Source organism: Tenrec ecaudatus, chromosome 10 (assembly GCF_050624435.1).
Source record: "Tenrec ecaudatus isolate mTenEca1 chromosome 10, mTenEca1.hap1, whole genome shotgun sequence".
Taxonomy (NCBI): domain Eukaryota; kingdom Metazoa; phylum Chordata; class Mammalia; order Afrosoricida; family Tenrecidae; genus Tenrec; species Tenrec ecaudatus.
In genome coordinates this window covers 113,908,727-113,924,163 of record NC_134539.1, presented here as the reverse complement: position 1 = coordinate 113,924,163, position 15,437 = coordinate 113,908,727, and the positions used below count along the sequence as shown (strand labels likewise).

General features: G+C 55.8%; 1 protein-coding gene across 2 annotated transcripts; it reads right to left on the bottom strand.

Annotated features, from left to right (window-relative positions):
• Positions 1 to 879: 879 nt before the first annotated feature.
• Positions 880 to 15,223, bottom strand: LYRM9 (LYR motif containing 9). 2 transcript variants are annotated; one of them, XM_075561354.1, is made up of 4 exons: positions 15,144 to 15,223; positions 4,927 to 5,070; positions 3,144 to 3,236; positions 880 to 2,098 (listed from the first exon to the last, which is right to left on the bottom strand). In XM_075561354.1, exons 2-4 carry the CDS (start codon positions 5,050 to 5,052, stop codon positions 2,081 to 2,083), a joined length of 237 nt encoding a protein of 78 aa, XP_075417469.1. In that variant the 5' UTR covers positions 5,053 to 5,070; positions 15,144 to 15,223; the 3' UTR covers positions 880 to 2,080. The 2 variants fall into 2 exon arrangements, with proteins under 2 accessions (XP_075417469.1, XP_075417470.1); XM_075561355.1 differs by having other exon boundaries at positions 4,936 to 5,070.
• Between the last annotated feature and the right edge of the window lie 214 nt (positions 15,224 to 15,437).

Genomic DNA, 15,437 nt, shown 5'->3' with positions numbered 1-15,437 from the left:
CAGTCCCAAGCCTTCACCTTTCCAGAGGCACTGGGCACCCCGTCTCACTTCTAGGTGAGTCACCACACCAGATCAAACACCTATTTGTGAACTCAAGGTCAGGGGACTAACTCAAGGTTCACGGTACCCAAGACTGGCCAACCTTGGTTCCCCCCGATCCCCGTCCTGCCAGTGCAAGGTCTAGGACACAAGCAGCTCCACTCTTGGGATCAACCACAGACGAGTCTCCTGATTTCAGAGGGCCTGACAACAGGGATAGGGATGGGGACAATCCAGCCAGGGACAGCCTGAAGCCCCTCAGCTCACGCACACTTAGCAGTCAGACAAGCCTGTTGCCCCTCAAAGGAGGAGCCCCGCAGAGCAACTTCGTGGCGTCCATATCCCACTGTATGATGTTAGCACACAGTTGTCTTGTTCTTGTCAATGAGTGAATTCTGCCTCATGTGACCCCATCCCACGTGTGTCAGATGAGAGATCTGTTCTGAGTTTTCAATGGTTGCTTTTTGGGGAAGTGGATCTCCTTGCCTCACTTCCAAGGTGCCTCCAAGCTCACGGCCACCAATTCCATGGGTCTTAGGGACCCTACACATTAGGGTAGAGCTGCCGCTGGGGTTTCGGGAACTGTCACCATAGGAGGAATTGAAAGCCTCCTCTTTCTCCTGTGAAGCAGCTGGGGGCTTCAAACTGCTGACCCTGTGGTGAATAGCCCAATGCATAAGCACTGTGCCACCAGGGCTCCTGAAGGTGCCTTTGGATGGGCTTAAATTGCCAGCCTTTTCACAAGGCAATTAACCATATGTGATGCTCAGGGGCTCCATCTGACACGTGGGGGTGGGGGGAGGTGGAATCAGTCAAGTGTCCCAGAAGAGAGAGATTTCAAACAGAGGTTTATTTCCTTAGTTGTTGGTCACTGCATACACACGGATGCGTCTGAATCACAAGGGCACGAGGACACAAAGGTTCGCTGACTCAACCCTCTGGCTGAAGGTTCTTGGGAGCATCAGGCCCCATGACCCACTTCCTAATCTTTGGCTGATCCATCCTCTGACTCTTGGGAACGCCCCAGGCCCTCTCTCATGCCTTCAGTCTCTGCTAGGAAGAGGTCCTCATAGCAGAACCAGGCCAGCCAGCTGGGGGACTCCTCCTTGCTCCACTGGGCCTGGGACGGCCAGTTCTCCAGGGACCCTTCTGGCTTCCCTCCTTCCTCCCACAATGGTGGCACAGCCAAGAGGTCCCCAGTCTCTGTGCCCATGGCAGCTCTGCGACACCTCCCTGCTCTGCAGGCACCCCGCCACATGCAGGGCCCCTGCCAACTCCTGGAAGGCGGTGCTTCTCCTTCCTGAGCAGACAGACAGGTGGTCTACTTTCCTGGGCACGCACACATGGCGGGCTGCTGGGCAGGGACCCCACAACACTGAGGACTCTGAGGGTGCATGTAAGCACAGAACACCAGGCTCTTCCACACCGAGGGGCAAGCCCATCAATTAACCATGATGGCAGAGCTGTGCGGAGCACTTGAAGCAGAGGAAGAGGGCGCAGCGAGGGGCTTTGATCGGCACAAACCTGCAACAAACACCGTCCCAGCCTCCCAAACGCTTTTATCTAACTCTCCCTACAGCCAAACCGCCATTTTGCTGGGGATGTGACTGAAAACCCTGGACAAGCAGCTGCGCAGGGGTAGGGGGTGGAGGGGTGGGGGCTCACATATGGATCTGCCTGATTCTGAAGTTGATGTTGCTGCCCCTGTGCAGGCTGCCATCTGAGTGTAGGGCTGCCTCGGGCACCAGGGCATGGTTCAGAGACCTCCAGAATAAGTGAATCACTTTGAGGGAGAAGTAGAAAAAGACGAACACACACACAAAGAAGCAAAGGATGAAGAAGAGAAAGACTGCGTTCTCCCTGAACCCCATGTCGTACGCAGTGCCGGCCGTCAGGAACAGGGTGAGAAGAGCCATCGCGGGCAGAGGCCAGAGCGCCTGGGCGACCTCCTGTGCTCTGAAGACGAAGCTGGGGGTGGGTCCCAGGAGGGCAGCGACCTCTGGTGTCTTCAGGACAGCTTCAAGCTTCTGGTCGAGGATTCTCAGTTTTGTTTCTTATACTGCAAGACAGAAAGGCTGTTAGCTGTGGAGGAGACCACGTGGGGTGGGCAGGCCGTGGGGGCTCAGCTGCCCTCTCCGCAGGTCCTGGGTGGGGAGCTATACCGCCGCCAAGGCTTCCCCCATCCCCCCAGCCTGGACCCCTTTCTTCTATAGAGAGGGACTGGTGGGGCTGGGAGAAATAATGAAGGAGACCAGGGGCTGGGAAGCATTTGGATTAAAACATCTTTAGGCTGTGCCTTTGTTTAGGGAGCAGAGAGAGAAATCCTAGGTCGAGGAGGATCCTCAGAGATCATCTGGTCCGATCACGGAGTGTCAGGGAATGGGGAGTGTGGTCTGATGTCTAGGTCTGGGGCCAGGGGCACGCTCAGCTCTCCGGGTTGATCCAGGGCTGAGGTTTAAGGATCAGTCCTTTCAATCCGATTATCAGGGAAGGTAAAACCTACGTGAATGTGCTCGGCAGATAACCAAACGGTTGAAGGTTTGAGCCCACCCAGAGAGGGCCGGAAGAAAGGCCTGGCAAACCACCTCCCAAACATCAGCCACTGAAAGCCTCATGGAACACAGTTCTGCTCCGACACACAGGCGATTGGCATGAGTGGTTTTGATACCCTTTCTCCACCCAAATAGGCCCTTGAGCTTCCTCAGCAGGCCTGCCCCAGTGTGAATATCCCCCTGGAACAGGGAGATCACTACCGGCCCTGTCAGTATTTGCCTGGACACACCGCACAGTGCAGCTGCCAACCCTTGTGCTCTGGCTTCCAAGAGGGCTGTTCCCAGCCCCTTTCCACACGCTGTGCGCGCACGGCAGCCATTCACCTTTAGGGGCTGTAGGGACCTCCCTGCTCTGCAGAAAACCAATGCAACTGGTACAGGCATGGCCTTGCCCTTTGGGCTGCAGGAGGAAAGGTGTGGTCGACCTTGGGACCTCCTGTGGGCCCCCCAGCAAGGCATAACCATCTCAATTTAAATCAGGTGCCCCCACTTAGGGGCCACTCAGCTGTGGGGCAGGGGTGCCCCCTGGTGGCCATGCGGCGAAACACTCACTTTGTTTAGGATCCAGTCAGCGTCTTCAATGGCTCTTTGAATAATCTGCCGGATTCTCTCGGGGTCGTCTTCATCGGCGTGGACCAGGAAATTCTGGAAGTGGAAGCACAAAGAAAGATGGCAAGGCATCTTCCCAATACCCGGTGCTCCAGGCCACCTGCCACGGGCCAGGTGCACTAAATTCACTGCCCTGGTGGCACCAATACTGAACTAATCTATTCATCTGCGAAGCCCCGACCTCCTGCCCTGGCAGGGCAGTTGTAACAATGCAGGCCAGCACCCCCCAAAACAAAACAAAACCAGGAGACCGTTCACCACTGTGTCGATGCTGACTCATGGGTGGGGAGCCCAGGTGTACCTGCAGAAATGTGCCCAGTTTCAAAGGTAACTTCTCGGGAGCCATGGACACCTGCAGGCACTGAAGCCACCACTCCTCCCAACAGGGATGCGCCCTTGGCCTATCTGGCCAGAGGAAATGTGGTCTCTCCCAGCAAGGGGGTGCGACCCCTGTGCTGTCTCTGGGCTCCTTCTCCTGGTGAAGCGGCGCCCAGCCAGGCCTGCCACAGAGCAGAAGCCGTCTGCTTTTGGCAAATGAGGGCCTTCAAACAGACCCATCTCCCCATCACTCCCACACCCACCACATAGCCTCGTCGTCGTCCTTAGGGACCATCTCCGGGAAGTCCTCCCTACCAACTGCCTGGCACGTTGTTCCACTGCTCTGCTGTGACCTCTCTTTCCCCAGCCCCACCCCATGCTCTTAGGTGTATTAATTTTAGCTTTGACTTTGTATTTGGGAATAACGTCTAACTGGCAGAAAGGCTGCAGTTCACATCGCACTTGTCTGAATCGCTCAGTCATGACCTGGGCAGCACGTTTGTTTGTTTGTTTGTTTGTTTGTTTGTTTGTTTGTTTGTTTGTTTGTTTGTTTGAGGGGGTGCTGGGCCATTATTTAATCCAGATCCTCCATTACATTAAGTTCTCATGTCTCTGTTATTTCTAGCTGCCATCTAGTCACCCTGACCTGTGACCCCGCTACGCATGGCAGAATGAAGTGGCTGGACAGGGACCATGCCTAGGACCAAAGTGCAGGCCAGGCTACGGTGATCCGGAAGGTGGTTTTTGGAGATACCTTGGCAGGCCTATCTTCCTAGTCTGTCTTGGGCTACACCTCGACAGAAGCCTTTTCTTCTTTTTTTAATCATTTTACTGGGGGCTCATAAAACTATCAAAATCCATCCATCCATCCATTGTGTCAAGCACATTGGTACATTTGTTGCCATCATTTTCAAAACATTTTTTCCACTTGAACCCTTGGTATCAGCTTCTCATTTTTCCCTTCCCTCCTCCACCCTCCCTCCCTCATGAACCCCTGATAATTTATAAATCACTATTACTTTTTCATGTCTTACACTGACCGATGTCTCCCTTCATCCACTTTTCTGTGGTCCATCCTTTGCATCACCAGTGCAAACGCATGTTCTGCTGACAGGCGATGCATTATCTGGGACTCTGTCCAGGGAATGGCTACCACTCAAGCCCTTTGCGGTCCGGAGCCCCTCCTCGGCCTGCCTTTCTGCTTCCTGGCTTACCTGCTCAGCTGCCGACTCCAAGCCTGGCAGAACGTGGAAGGCGGCTCTGGGCCAACTAGCATTGAATTCTGTCCTTACTGCACTGCTGCCTCCCCCCTAGCACCTAGTACCCTGCTCTTGGCTCATTCTAGGCTTCTCCCCCTCCCCTCTTCAGCCCCTCCCCCCACTGCCCAACCCCCTGCATCTGCTCCCACCTGCCTTACAGCATGTTTGTAATGCTCTTGGATGCCCTTGGTCGGCAGCTGCCTGCAACAGCGCAGCAGGTATCGGTAGAGCTGCAGCGGCCTCTGGACCAGCTCTGCCCCCGGGAGCGGGGCCATCCAGGAGATCCACCGCCCCTGGAAAACACAGCGACACTTCTAGGGCAGGGACCAGGCCTCCCGGCCCCAGGCCCCTGCAGAGCCGGTGATCCTGCCCAGAGCAGGCCCCCAGCACCAGAGGAGAGATTGATGTGCAACCTTACGCTGGCTTCTTTCTGGAAAGCGGCTTCCTTCCGTGTGAGCAGGTCTCACTGACGAGAGGAGAAGGGGCGTAAGCCTGTGCGGCAAGTACTGAGAAACCGGCCGCCTTCAGCAGGCCGCATGACCGAGGGCATCGGGTAATGGAGGGAGACTGCCCGAGGCCTAAGCCCCCTCCTCAAAGTGAGGGCCCAGGCCAGGATCCTCTACACATGCTGAGTCTCAGGCCCCGGCCACTGCACAGCGGTGCCATAGTGTGCTGGCCTGGACCCCAGTTTCGTTTTACTGTGTGTTATTAGTAAGAAGACTAGGTACCGAGCACCTGGGCTGTGTGCGCTCTTCACTTTGCCCAGGATGGATACATTAGACCCACCCAACCTCGAAGAGAAGTACTACAATACACCCTGACTTAAGAAGATCTCAGAAAATGGAGGCACAGAGAGGCCAGGTAACTTACCTCGAGCCACGCAGCTGGAAGGGTTGAGCTGGCGTTATTAAACCCAGACCATGTGGTTCCAGAGCCACTTTTAACAAGGTGCCCTCCAGTGCATACCAGCTCAGCCACCGAATCATAGGAGCAGGTCGCCCAGGAGTCTCTCCCCCTGAGCTCTGACGGGTTTCAACCCCGGGCCCTCAGTTAGAGCTCTGTGACTAGCCTCAGTCCCGCGAGGGTTCCTCAGACGGAGGGGTAGTTGGCGTACAATCCACCAAACATATTTAAAGTACACAATTTGATAAGCTTTGACATACGCCTCCTCCCGAGGCCACCAGCATGATCAGAAATGAGTGTCCCCATCGCCCCCAAAGTTGCTGCGTGCCTCTTAGCGATCCCCCTTCCTTCCTCTCCACCCCACCCCATCCGCAAGCCACTTGTCTGCTTCCAGTCACTGTAGATCAGTTAGCGCTTTCGGAGTTTCATCTAAATGGGATTTCGCAGTACGCACTCTGGTCTGCAGAGTTCACTTTTTAACTCCTAATGCCTCTCCCCTGGAGTCCTGGTAGTGCCGCGGTTAAGCACCGGGCTTGCTAACCAAAAGGTCCGCAATGGGAACCCACCAGCCTCTCAAAGGGGCAGAGACGTGGGTCTGCTTCCATAGATACTTACAGACTTGGGACGACCCTTACGGGCAGTTCTTTCCTGACCTGTAAGATCGCTATGAGTCAGAATCCACCCCGTGGCCATGCATGCTTCTCTTAAAAATCCTACAACTCTAGCCCAAAGCACCCCTCCCCCATTCTGGATTCTAGAGTGTAAGGACTTGTACAACATGCATGAAGGGTCTGCCTGCCCATGACCTGTGCCCCCGTGTTCACTGCTCAGAGCCTCTCCCTCACGAGTGCTGCAGGGCATGGCATGGTGCGCTCTACCCTGCCCGGCTGTCTGCTGCCACGCCCGTCTGCTGCCACGCCCAAGATGGCACGGGGTCAGGTTCCCGTATGCCACCCACAGCTGGCTTCTCGTGATGTCTCACACACTGGCCCGAGAGGAACCTAATCTCCCCTCCATGCAGATGGCACCTCTATGAGAATGAGGTTCTCCTTGCAGCGGGTGGAGGAGCTAAAACACACGGCAGAAGTACCTGCCCTTAATCCTACAGGAAACTAACAAAGGTGGACAGCAAGCTCCCCACAAGGCCCAACAAGAGCATCCATTCCAGCAGGGGGCCTTCCGTCACCAAAGGAAATGAATGCCTGCTGCAAGTCGCCCTCATCTCACTTCCAGCCTACTTTATTCCCGGTGGGTGCCCTGGTGGCATAGAAGTTACGATTAGACTACTAAACAAAAGACCGGCAGTTCAAATCCACCAGCAACTCCACGGAAGACAGACAAGGCTTTCTACTCCCACAGACAGAAGCTGGGAAACTCTCAGGGATCGTTTTACCCTGCCCCGTGGGGTTACTATGAGTCAGCAGTGACTCTCGTGGCAGTGAATTTGGGGGAGTTTCTTTGGATCTTCCTGGCAGCGAAGAGCTCCACAGCTAAGTGGGCCAGGGCCTCCTGGTTCTCTGGGATCCTGACACTGAAGAGAGGTGGTCTCCCAGCCCCTCCATCCCTTCCTCCTTCTGAAAGCAGGCCCACCTGTGCACAGGCATTCACGTGTCAGGCCAGGCAGTGGAGGTGGAGCTCCACCCTGGCCTGACCCATCAGAGCCTTGCATCCACATGGTCATATGGATTGGCTCAAGGATGGGCACATGATCGAAGCTGCTCCCATCCGAGGCTCACGGCAATGCAGCAGGCAAGCTGGACAAGACCCTGCAGCTGCTTCCCATTAAGACTTGAAACAGGATTCGAGAGTCTGGCAGGGAGGCCATCTTGCTTCCTTTCGAGGCTTGGGAGAGTGAAATGACATAGCAGAAGGCAGGGTTGTAATCTTGAGAGGAACCAAGAGAAGTCAAATCCAAAGGGTTCATGTTGAGTCCCAAAACCATCCGTGGGAAGGCTTTTCATTGATCTGGGCCAACTAATTCCCTTTGGCTAAAGCAGCGGTTTTGTGGGTTTTGTCACTTGCAGCCAAATGGATGGGTGGGCCCCAGCCTGCCCGATTCTACTTCCATGACAGTTTCCGTAGTTTCAGCGCTAAGGCTGCATGTCAACAGGGACAGGCCCCTCGAGTTCCTCTGACGGCCTGACGAGCCCCCTCAGCGCAACACATGGGAGGCCAGACCTCCCAGGGCAGCCACAGAGGGCATACCCCAACATGCCCGGTCTGATGGGCAGACGCCACTGGCAGGCTTCCCCCAACTATATAAAGTGCTAATCAAATATTGTAAAATGCGAGTCATGTAACAGATGGTTAGCATCTGCCATCCTCGAAATTAACATTTGGAAAGAGCACAACTTCATTACTCAAAAACCCAGGCAATACTTAGTAACCAACCCAGCGAGTATGGGCGGGGGATTATTTTCAGCTCAATTATAATACTTAGTCACTCTCAGTAATAACTAGTAGAGCATTCATGTGTGGGTCTCCTTAGAAGAGCTAAACTAAATGGTTTTAAAAATTAATTTAATTTAAAATGTGGGTTTCCTATTATCTTGTGGGGGCAAAGAACCTCACAGTCTCCTTGCTGAAGCCAGGCCCTGGGAATGTATGCTTAGCATCCAGCCGTGAGACCTGACCTTGGCCATCCCTCGGGAGTCCTTGGTCCTGCTCAGTAGTGGGTCCTGGCTGGACCTTCTGGTTCTGAGCTGTTCTTGCAGGTCCTGCCTCCTGGCCTGCCAGGATCGCCTAGGTTCCTGCCCAGGTCCAAGGCAGGCTCTCCAGTCTTCCTCATTCTGCAGGCTCTTTACATCCTCTCCATTCATTCCTTTTCAGTGAAGTCCGCCCTTCTCCCTACCCCCACATAGAACGGCCCTCCTCAACTGTTTGCCCACAGCTGGTTGGGTTGGCAGGGACCACTCTGAGTGCCGGTGTGGGCCTTGCCCTCTCCTCGCCAGAGGGAACGCCTACAGGCAAAGATGGTCTCTGCCCCCTCCATAAATCCCTGCTTCCTGTGGGCATCCACATCTGATGCCAAATACCCTCAATGTGGAGAAAACAGCAGCTCTGCCTTCTCTCTGCCCTCAACTAAACGCCATCGAGTTGATTCTGACTCACAGTGACCCTACAGGACAGGGGAGAACTGCTGTAACTTGAGGCTGTAACTAGTTCTCCCTAGGACCGGCTGGTGGCTTTGAACTGCTGACCCTGCAGCTAGCAGCCCAACTCCTAACCACTACATCACTAGGGTTCCTTCTCAGGGTAGGAGAGGAAGCTGAGGCAGTTCTAGGCCCCTGCCTTTATGAAGTGATGGCATGGCCCTCTGAGGGGTCCTCTACACCCTGGGGCACCCCTGGGCATCACCTCGGGCTGAAGCGCCCTCCCCTTCCCTCTCTGATTTCTCCATACCTCTTCCTGTGTCCTCAGCTCCTGCCAACTCCTCTGAAGGAGCTCCCGGCAGGCAACTGGGTCAGCACTGACTTCCCTTTACTTGTCCTGTAAGCTACACTGGTTTTGAAAGTTGCACCTGTACCTGTGTCACATGATTCCACTCCTAGGTACCAGCTGCCAGTGACTTGCCTCCCAAAGCCTGGCGACCCTCCGCACAATGGAGCAAGACGCTGCCCTGCCCTGTGCCATCCCTACGACGGACCGCGAAGGAGCTGTTGGGGTTCGGAAAGTTTTCATGAACTGATTTCAGGAAGCAGATTGCCAAGCCTTTCTTCCTAGACTTCGTCTGGAGGTTGTGCTAAAACTCGGCCACGGGCTGGGACCTGAACCTGGGTTTCTACATGGAGGGCAAGATGTCTACCCTGAACCACCACCTTGGGCACTGGCTCATGGTAGGGCCTCAGTAAAGGTTGGAGAGGAGAGGATGGAGCAAATGGGAGTATCACGCATGGAGACCATGTTCAGTAAGCACACCAGAACGCAGGGGAGAGCAGCCTTTGCTCACCCAGTGTAAATGAAGCCATCTCTTCTCTGCATCCCTGGCAGATTGACCCCCGCAGCCTGCTCCCTAGTGGCAGGGGGCTCACAGATTCCCAATTCCAAGCAGCCCAGGCTATTAGCAAGCCCCCAGGTTCAGAGGTAGACTCTGCCACTGTAAGATCCTGGCCATCAGTCTTAGCCCTGCCCTTGGACTTTAGATTCCCCCAACTCCGGTCTCCCGTTATTCACCATCCTCCCAGGCCCTCCTCAGCTCTTCTCTGAGAGAGCTAGCCTCTCTGAGAGGTAGTCCTGCCTCCCAGAGGCCTCCACGTTCTCCCTCCTCCAGACCCATACCCTCCAAAATCAAATGACCTGCTTAAGGGACTGCCAAGCGGGACGGACAACAGTCTAGTGTGTGCTGATCAGCTTCTGTCACTTCCTTTGACCTGGGAATTCAGACTGCAGCTGGGAGGGACTGCTGCATTCTCTGCGTGTGTGTGCGTGTTGGGGGGGGGTCCTCACATGGCCCTGGCCTTCAGCTCAAAGGCTCCCTTTATCCTTAACCAAATGCCTCCCTCTCTCCCCATCTTGCCGCTCATTAGTTCATTCCAGAGTCACAGGCCGCTACAATCGCTGCCCCTGCACGTGTCAGTACGGCACAGAGAGCAAGTAGGCCACGTTGGTGCTGCCCCGAGCACTCCTGGAACACAGAACTGGACAGCCTGACACCTGACGCAGCTCTCCTGCTCAGGACCTGGAGGGTCCAGCCTGACACCCGACTGCCTACCCGCTGAAGGGTGGGCAGTGCCAAGTGTAAGTGCTTAGAGCTCTCCACAAGTTACTTCATTCTCACAACCACCTGATGGGGTAGCTGTCATGACCCTTTCCTCAATGAGGAAATGAAGGCTCTGAGAGATGGAGTACTAGCCAGAGACTACAGGCAGTCCATGACTAGACCAGGACCTGAACCTGCGTGCATCTGACCAGAAAGCCCGGGCCCTGATCTGCTTCTTGCCACCGGGCCCTGATCTGCTTCTTGCCACCAACTGCCAGGTCTGCCTCCCAGCCAGTCGGAAGGGCGTGCAAGGGCGTGCGCAGACTGCAGTCGAACATCCAGGGAAGCACTCACTGGACTGTGACGCACCCCTCCTTTTCAACCTTGCCCCGTGCTTTCTAGAAACCCAGGGCATCATCTACAGCAACCTCCCCCCCCCCCCCGAAACAGATGGGAAAATAAATTAAAGTGCCACGAGGCTGATGACAACTACAGAGACAAAGCAAAGCAGCTACAAAGGAAAGCAAAAAACGGCTTGTAAGAAAGCCAGGGGGCGGGGGGTGAACAGGACCAAATAAGAAGGAACAGAGAGGAAATGAGACCACAGAGGCGGGTAGGGAACTCTGGTGGTGGTGCTGAGAAAAATGCCCACCACCCTCCGTCCCTTTCCCTAACTGTGCTCACACCCAGGGCACCCAAGAATAGGCGGGCAGAAAAGCTCATAGTCAAGAAACAGAGAAAAAAACGGAACTGCAGAAAAGACCCAGAGATTAAGTCCTCGGGAGCCTAGACCGGTGGCACCAGTGGTTATGAGGTGGGCTACTAACGGCAAGGTCAGCAGTTTGAAACCACTAGCTGCTCCTGGGGAGAAAGAGGGGCTTGCTACTCCCACAAAGAGTTACTGAGTGGGAAACTCACAGGGGCAGTTCTACCCTGTCCTGGGAGATGGCTAGGAGTCAGCACCTACCAGGCAGCAGTGGGTTTGGGCCTAATCCAAGCTACGATGAAAGAATGTCACTGCCCTCCCGGATTGGGGATCATCGAGAAATGGGAACCAAATGGGCTCCATCCCCCGTCTCTTGGGCTCCAGCTTAGGCCAGCTAGAACGAGGCGGGAGTCCTTGCCTTCTCCAGCCCTCCCCACTGCTCAAGCCTCTCCGGTCCGCTCCCTTCATCCGACGTGGCCTCTCTGACTCTCCAAACACCTCCTAATCTGTCTCTCTCTTTTGGTGGTCCCCCTGACAGCGCCCCACACCCCCCCACTGCTCAAGCCTCTCCGGTCCGCTCCCTTCATCCGACGTGGCCTCTCTGACTCTCCAAACACCTCCTAATCTGTCTCTCTCTTTTGGGGGTCCCCCTGACAGCGCCCCACAGGGCCAAGTCCTAAAACACAGACTTCCAGCCTCTGGTTGCCCCCCTCTCATGGGGCTCATCTACTCCCATCCTCCCCAGAAGTCTGACATTTGAGCCCCACACTGAACTTAGAGGCAAAATCCACAGGTTTTGGAATCAGACAGCCTGATTTTAGATCTGGCTCCATCACTGTGCCGGTGGTCAGCAAGCCCATCCTCGAGACTCAGTTTCCCACCTGTGAAGGAGGGAGCGCTAACAGCCCCTGCACAGCATGGTTGTGAAGAGTAATTAATGACCTGCACCACTTAGCACGGCGCCTGGGCCCAGCCATGGGCTCCTCTGCGGGGTTGGTGTTCATACTGGTTCCGGGGGCCCAAAGCCCTCAGCGCCTCCATTTCCTCCACTTGGAATTCTTCACCCACCTTCACCTTCACGCCTCATCCACCTCCTACATCTACATCACCTCCTGGAGAGTCCCTGCCCTGGCTACTCATCTCCGTCCGGGCAGTCACGCTGTCTCTGGGATCACCTTGAACAACGGAAGGGAAGTACACACCACCGGTCTTGGAGACTAGAACAAAAGCCAACTAAAACTAAACGCTACTTTGGGAGTCTGCCTCTGCCATTCACCAGCTGTGTGGCCCTGGGCAACTTGCTAAACTTCTCTGGGGTTTCTACTTCCTCCTCTCTACGCTCATCTCACTGGGGTCTTAGGGCAGGCAGCTCAAGAACGCCTGCAGGCCTAGCACAGGAGCGAGACGATGCTTGAACATCAACTGAGCCCTTCCTCCTTGATCTGGCTGCGGGTGGTCCTCGTCGGGTTGACAAGGTAAGCTTGTGCTAAGCACTGGATTCCCCGCTACCGCTGACAGTGTCTGGTACGCAACACCACGCAAACTCACTGCCATCAATCAATTCTGACTCACAGCGAGTGACCCTACTGGGCAGGGTAGGACTGCTCCAGGGCAGAACTCAGAAACCTGTGTGTTTCCAAGACTCTTTAGGGGAGAAGCCTCATCTTTCTCCCACAGAGAGGCTGGTGGTTTCGAACAGCTGACCTTGTAGTTAGCAGGCCGTGTCATCACGGCGCCACCAGGGTTCCTCAGTCTAGAACAGAAGCCTAACAAGCGTTGGTTGATGGCGTTCCATTTACCAAGGAAGACAGTAAAGCCAGGGGGCACTGCCCTGGGTCTCAAAGCCAACAGGCAGCAGAACCAGGTCCAACTCAGCTCCTTTGACTCTGAAGCCTCTGTTCTTTCTACAGCACCTGCTTCCTCAAAGGCAATGGATGTCCTGACCCCACCCTTGTCAGCCCCAAGCTACACTGAGCCTTTGCCCTTTTAAAGGGAACTCCCCAGCTAGCCCAGCCAAACAAAACCAGGACAGGGGACCATGCATGGTCTGCTGAGAGCAATCTGAACCGAACCTTTCCGATGTAAGACTTGCTTTGTACCAACAGCATCCCTGACACAAGCCAGACCACCACCTACCACATGTCAACCTTCCAAACGATCAAGCCAAACTCACTCCCTGCCCTCCAGCCGATTCAGACCCCTAGCTAAGACGCTGCATGTCTGGAGAAGGTACGACATCTCTTTCTTTCCCAGGAGACACTTAATTTACACCCCTTGCACTGCCATGTTGGAAAGGAAGGCGACTGAGGCTCAAGATGACACAGAACTGCTCAAGAGCCACAGATGGGCTTGGTACCCAGGCCTCTGCCTTCAAAACGCAAGCTCCTTCTCCACACCCGCTGAGCGGGGCCGAGAGCCAAAAGCCTTTCTCTCACATGCCCTCACTGTGGCCTGCGTGCTGGTGGACACCCAGGGCTCACTCCAGAGGCTTTCTCTGATACTCCCTAGTTCTCTCGTTCTTCACAGCTCCCGTCCATGGGAAGATATACTCATTGAACACCCAGGGGGAGCTAGGTACTGGAGATAAGAAAGCAGTTAACTCTGACCTCATGGAACTTTCACATCCTCACAGGGATGATAATAAAAGGGACTCGGTGACCAGGAAGTCTTGCAGTGTGGAATTCCAATCCTAAGAGACCAGCTCACGAAGGCCCCTTGCCTATTCGACAGTCTTCTTGAGGAAGACGGTTAATCTGAGGTCGGTGGGAGGAGTGTGAGTTGGTCGAGGGAAGGCTGAGTGGGGGTGGGGACAGGTGAAAGCAGAGACAGCAGTCCCCTGAAGACCTAAGGGAAGAGGGACCATGAGCAGCTGGAGTGGAGTGAAGAGGGGGAACAAGCGTGAAGGGGAGCTACAATGAATCGGAAGTCCAGGGAGCAGACAAGTGTGGCCTAACTGCATGTGGAACACTACTCAGGCAGCAAAAAAGACTGACATTCTGATGCAGGCTACAACAGGGAAGAGTCTTAACAATATGCGAAGTGAAAGCAGCTAGTCACAAGGATTGCAGAGTATACAGTCCCAATGATGTGAAATGTCCTGAATACAAAACCTGCTTATCCAGGAGCGCTGGTGGTCAGCAAGATGGACGGTATCAGCTGTGTAAACATGTCCAGCCTGGGAACCCCAGAGGGGCAGTAATACTCAGGCCTACAGGGCCACCATGTCACAATGGACCCCGCAGCAGTGAGCTAAGCTTCATTTGGGTTTAGTTTGTGTCGACTCTGGTGGCATCAGGCTGCTACCTGCAAGACTGGGTTCAAACTCATTCCTTGGGGGTTATCAGGTAAAGATGTCTCGTCTCCGGAATCCCATGAGTCAGCTCTGACAGGCAGGGGCTGGTTGGTTGCCCTTCGGTGTTATAGAGCTGGAAGGTAGATTAGTAGTGGTTGCCTAGGGCTACCAGGTAGTGGAGAACTGGGCTGAAAGGTTGAGGGGTTCCTTTGGGGTCATGAAGATGCTCTAAAACTGGTTGTGGTGATGGGTGTGCAGCTCTGGAAATACACTAACCGAGACTGAATCGTACACTCCCCGTGGGCCAACTGCAGGCTACGTGGAGGACATATCGGCAAACCGGGGAGACGAGATTGGGCCTGAAGGGTGTGAGGGCTTGGCCAGGGAGCGATGACCTCGGGGGGCCTTTCTCCCGGGGGTCGCGCTGGCTGGTGCTCTGGGGCAACGCGGCCTGGAGCGTGTGGGCGGTGGGCGCCGGGCTTCGGAGGGGCGGCCTGGAAATCCCGGGAGAGCGCCATCCGGTCCCCGCCCGCCCGCGGCCCGTCGCGGCTCCCCCGCGGCCTGCACGGGTCTGCGGCGCGGCCCGCCAGGATGAATGACAGCAGGTGGGAGTGCGGGCCGGGAATCGAGAAATGGCGACAGGCGGTCCTTCCACAGCCCGTACGAGGCCCAGTCTCCCTGAAGTCTCGGGACCCCAGCCCGCCGCCGCCCGGGCGTACCCGCCCGCGCCCGCACCCCCGCCCTCGGCCTGCGCGGCGCGCCTCACCGGCCTCCACTGGGGCGGTCTACCCGGGACGCGGCGGACGCGGCGGCAGCCAGTGCGCAGGCGCCCTCCGGTGGGCGTAGCCCCGCCCCCGCCGGGGACTGTGCTCCCAGCGCCCCCTCGTGGCCGCCCGCGCGGACCTGCGTGGATGAGGCAAGTGCAGGTGAGCCTGGCACCTGGGTGCCCAGTCCCTGCCCGACGCGACCACGCCCCGTTACAGAAGCACCCGGGGTCTTAACAAGGTGAGCGACTTTGCCCTCACCCGGCACCTTGATTGAAAGCTGACACCAAGAACTT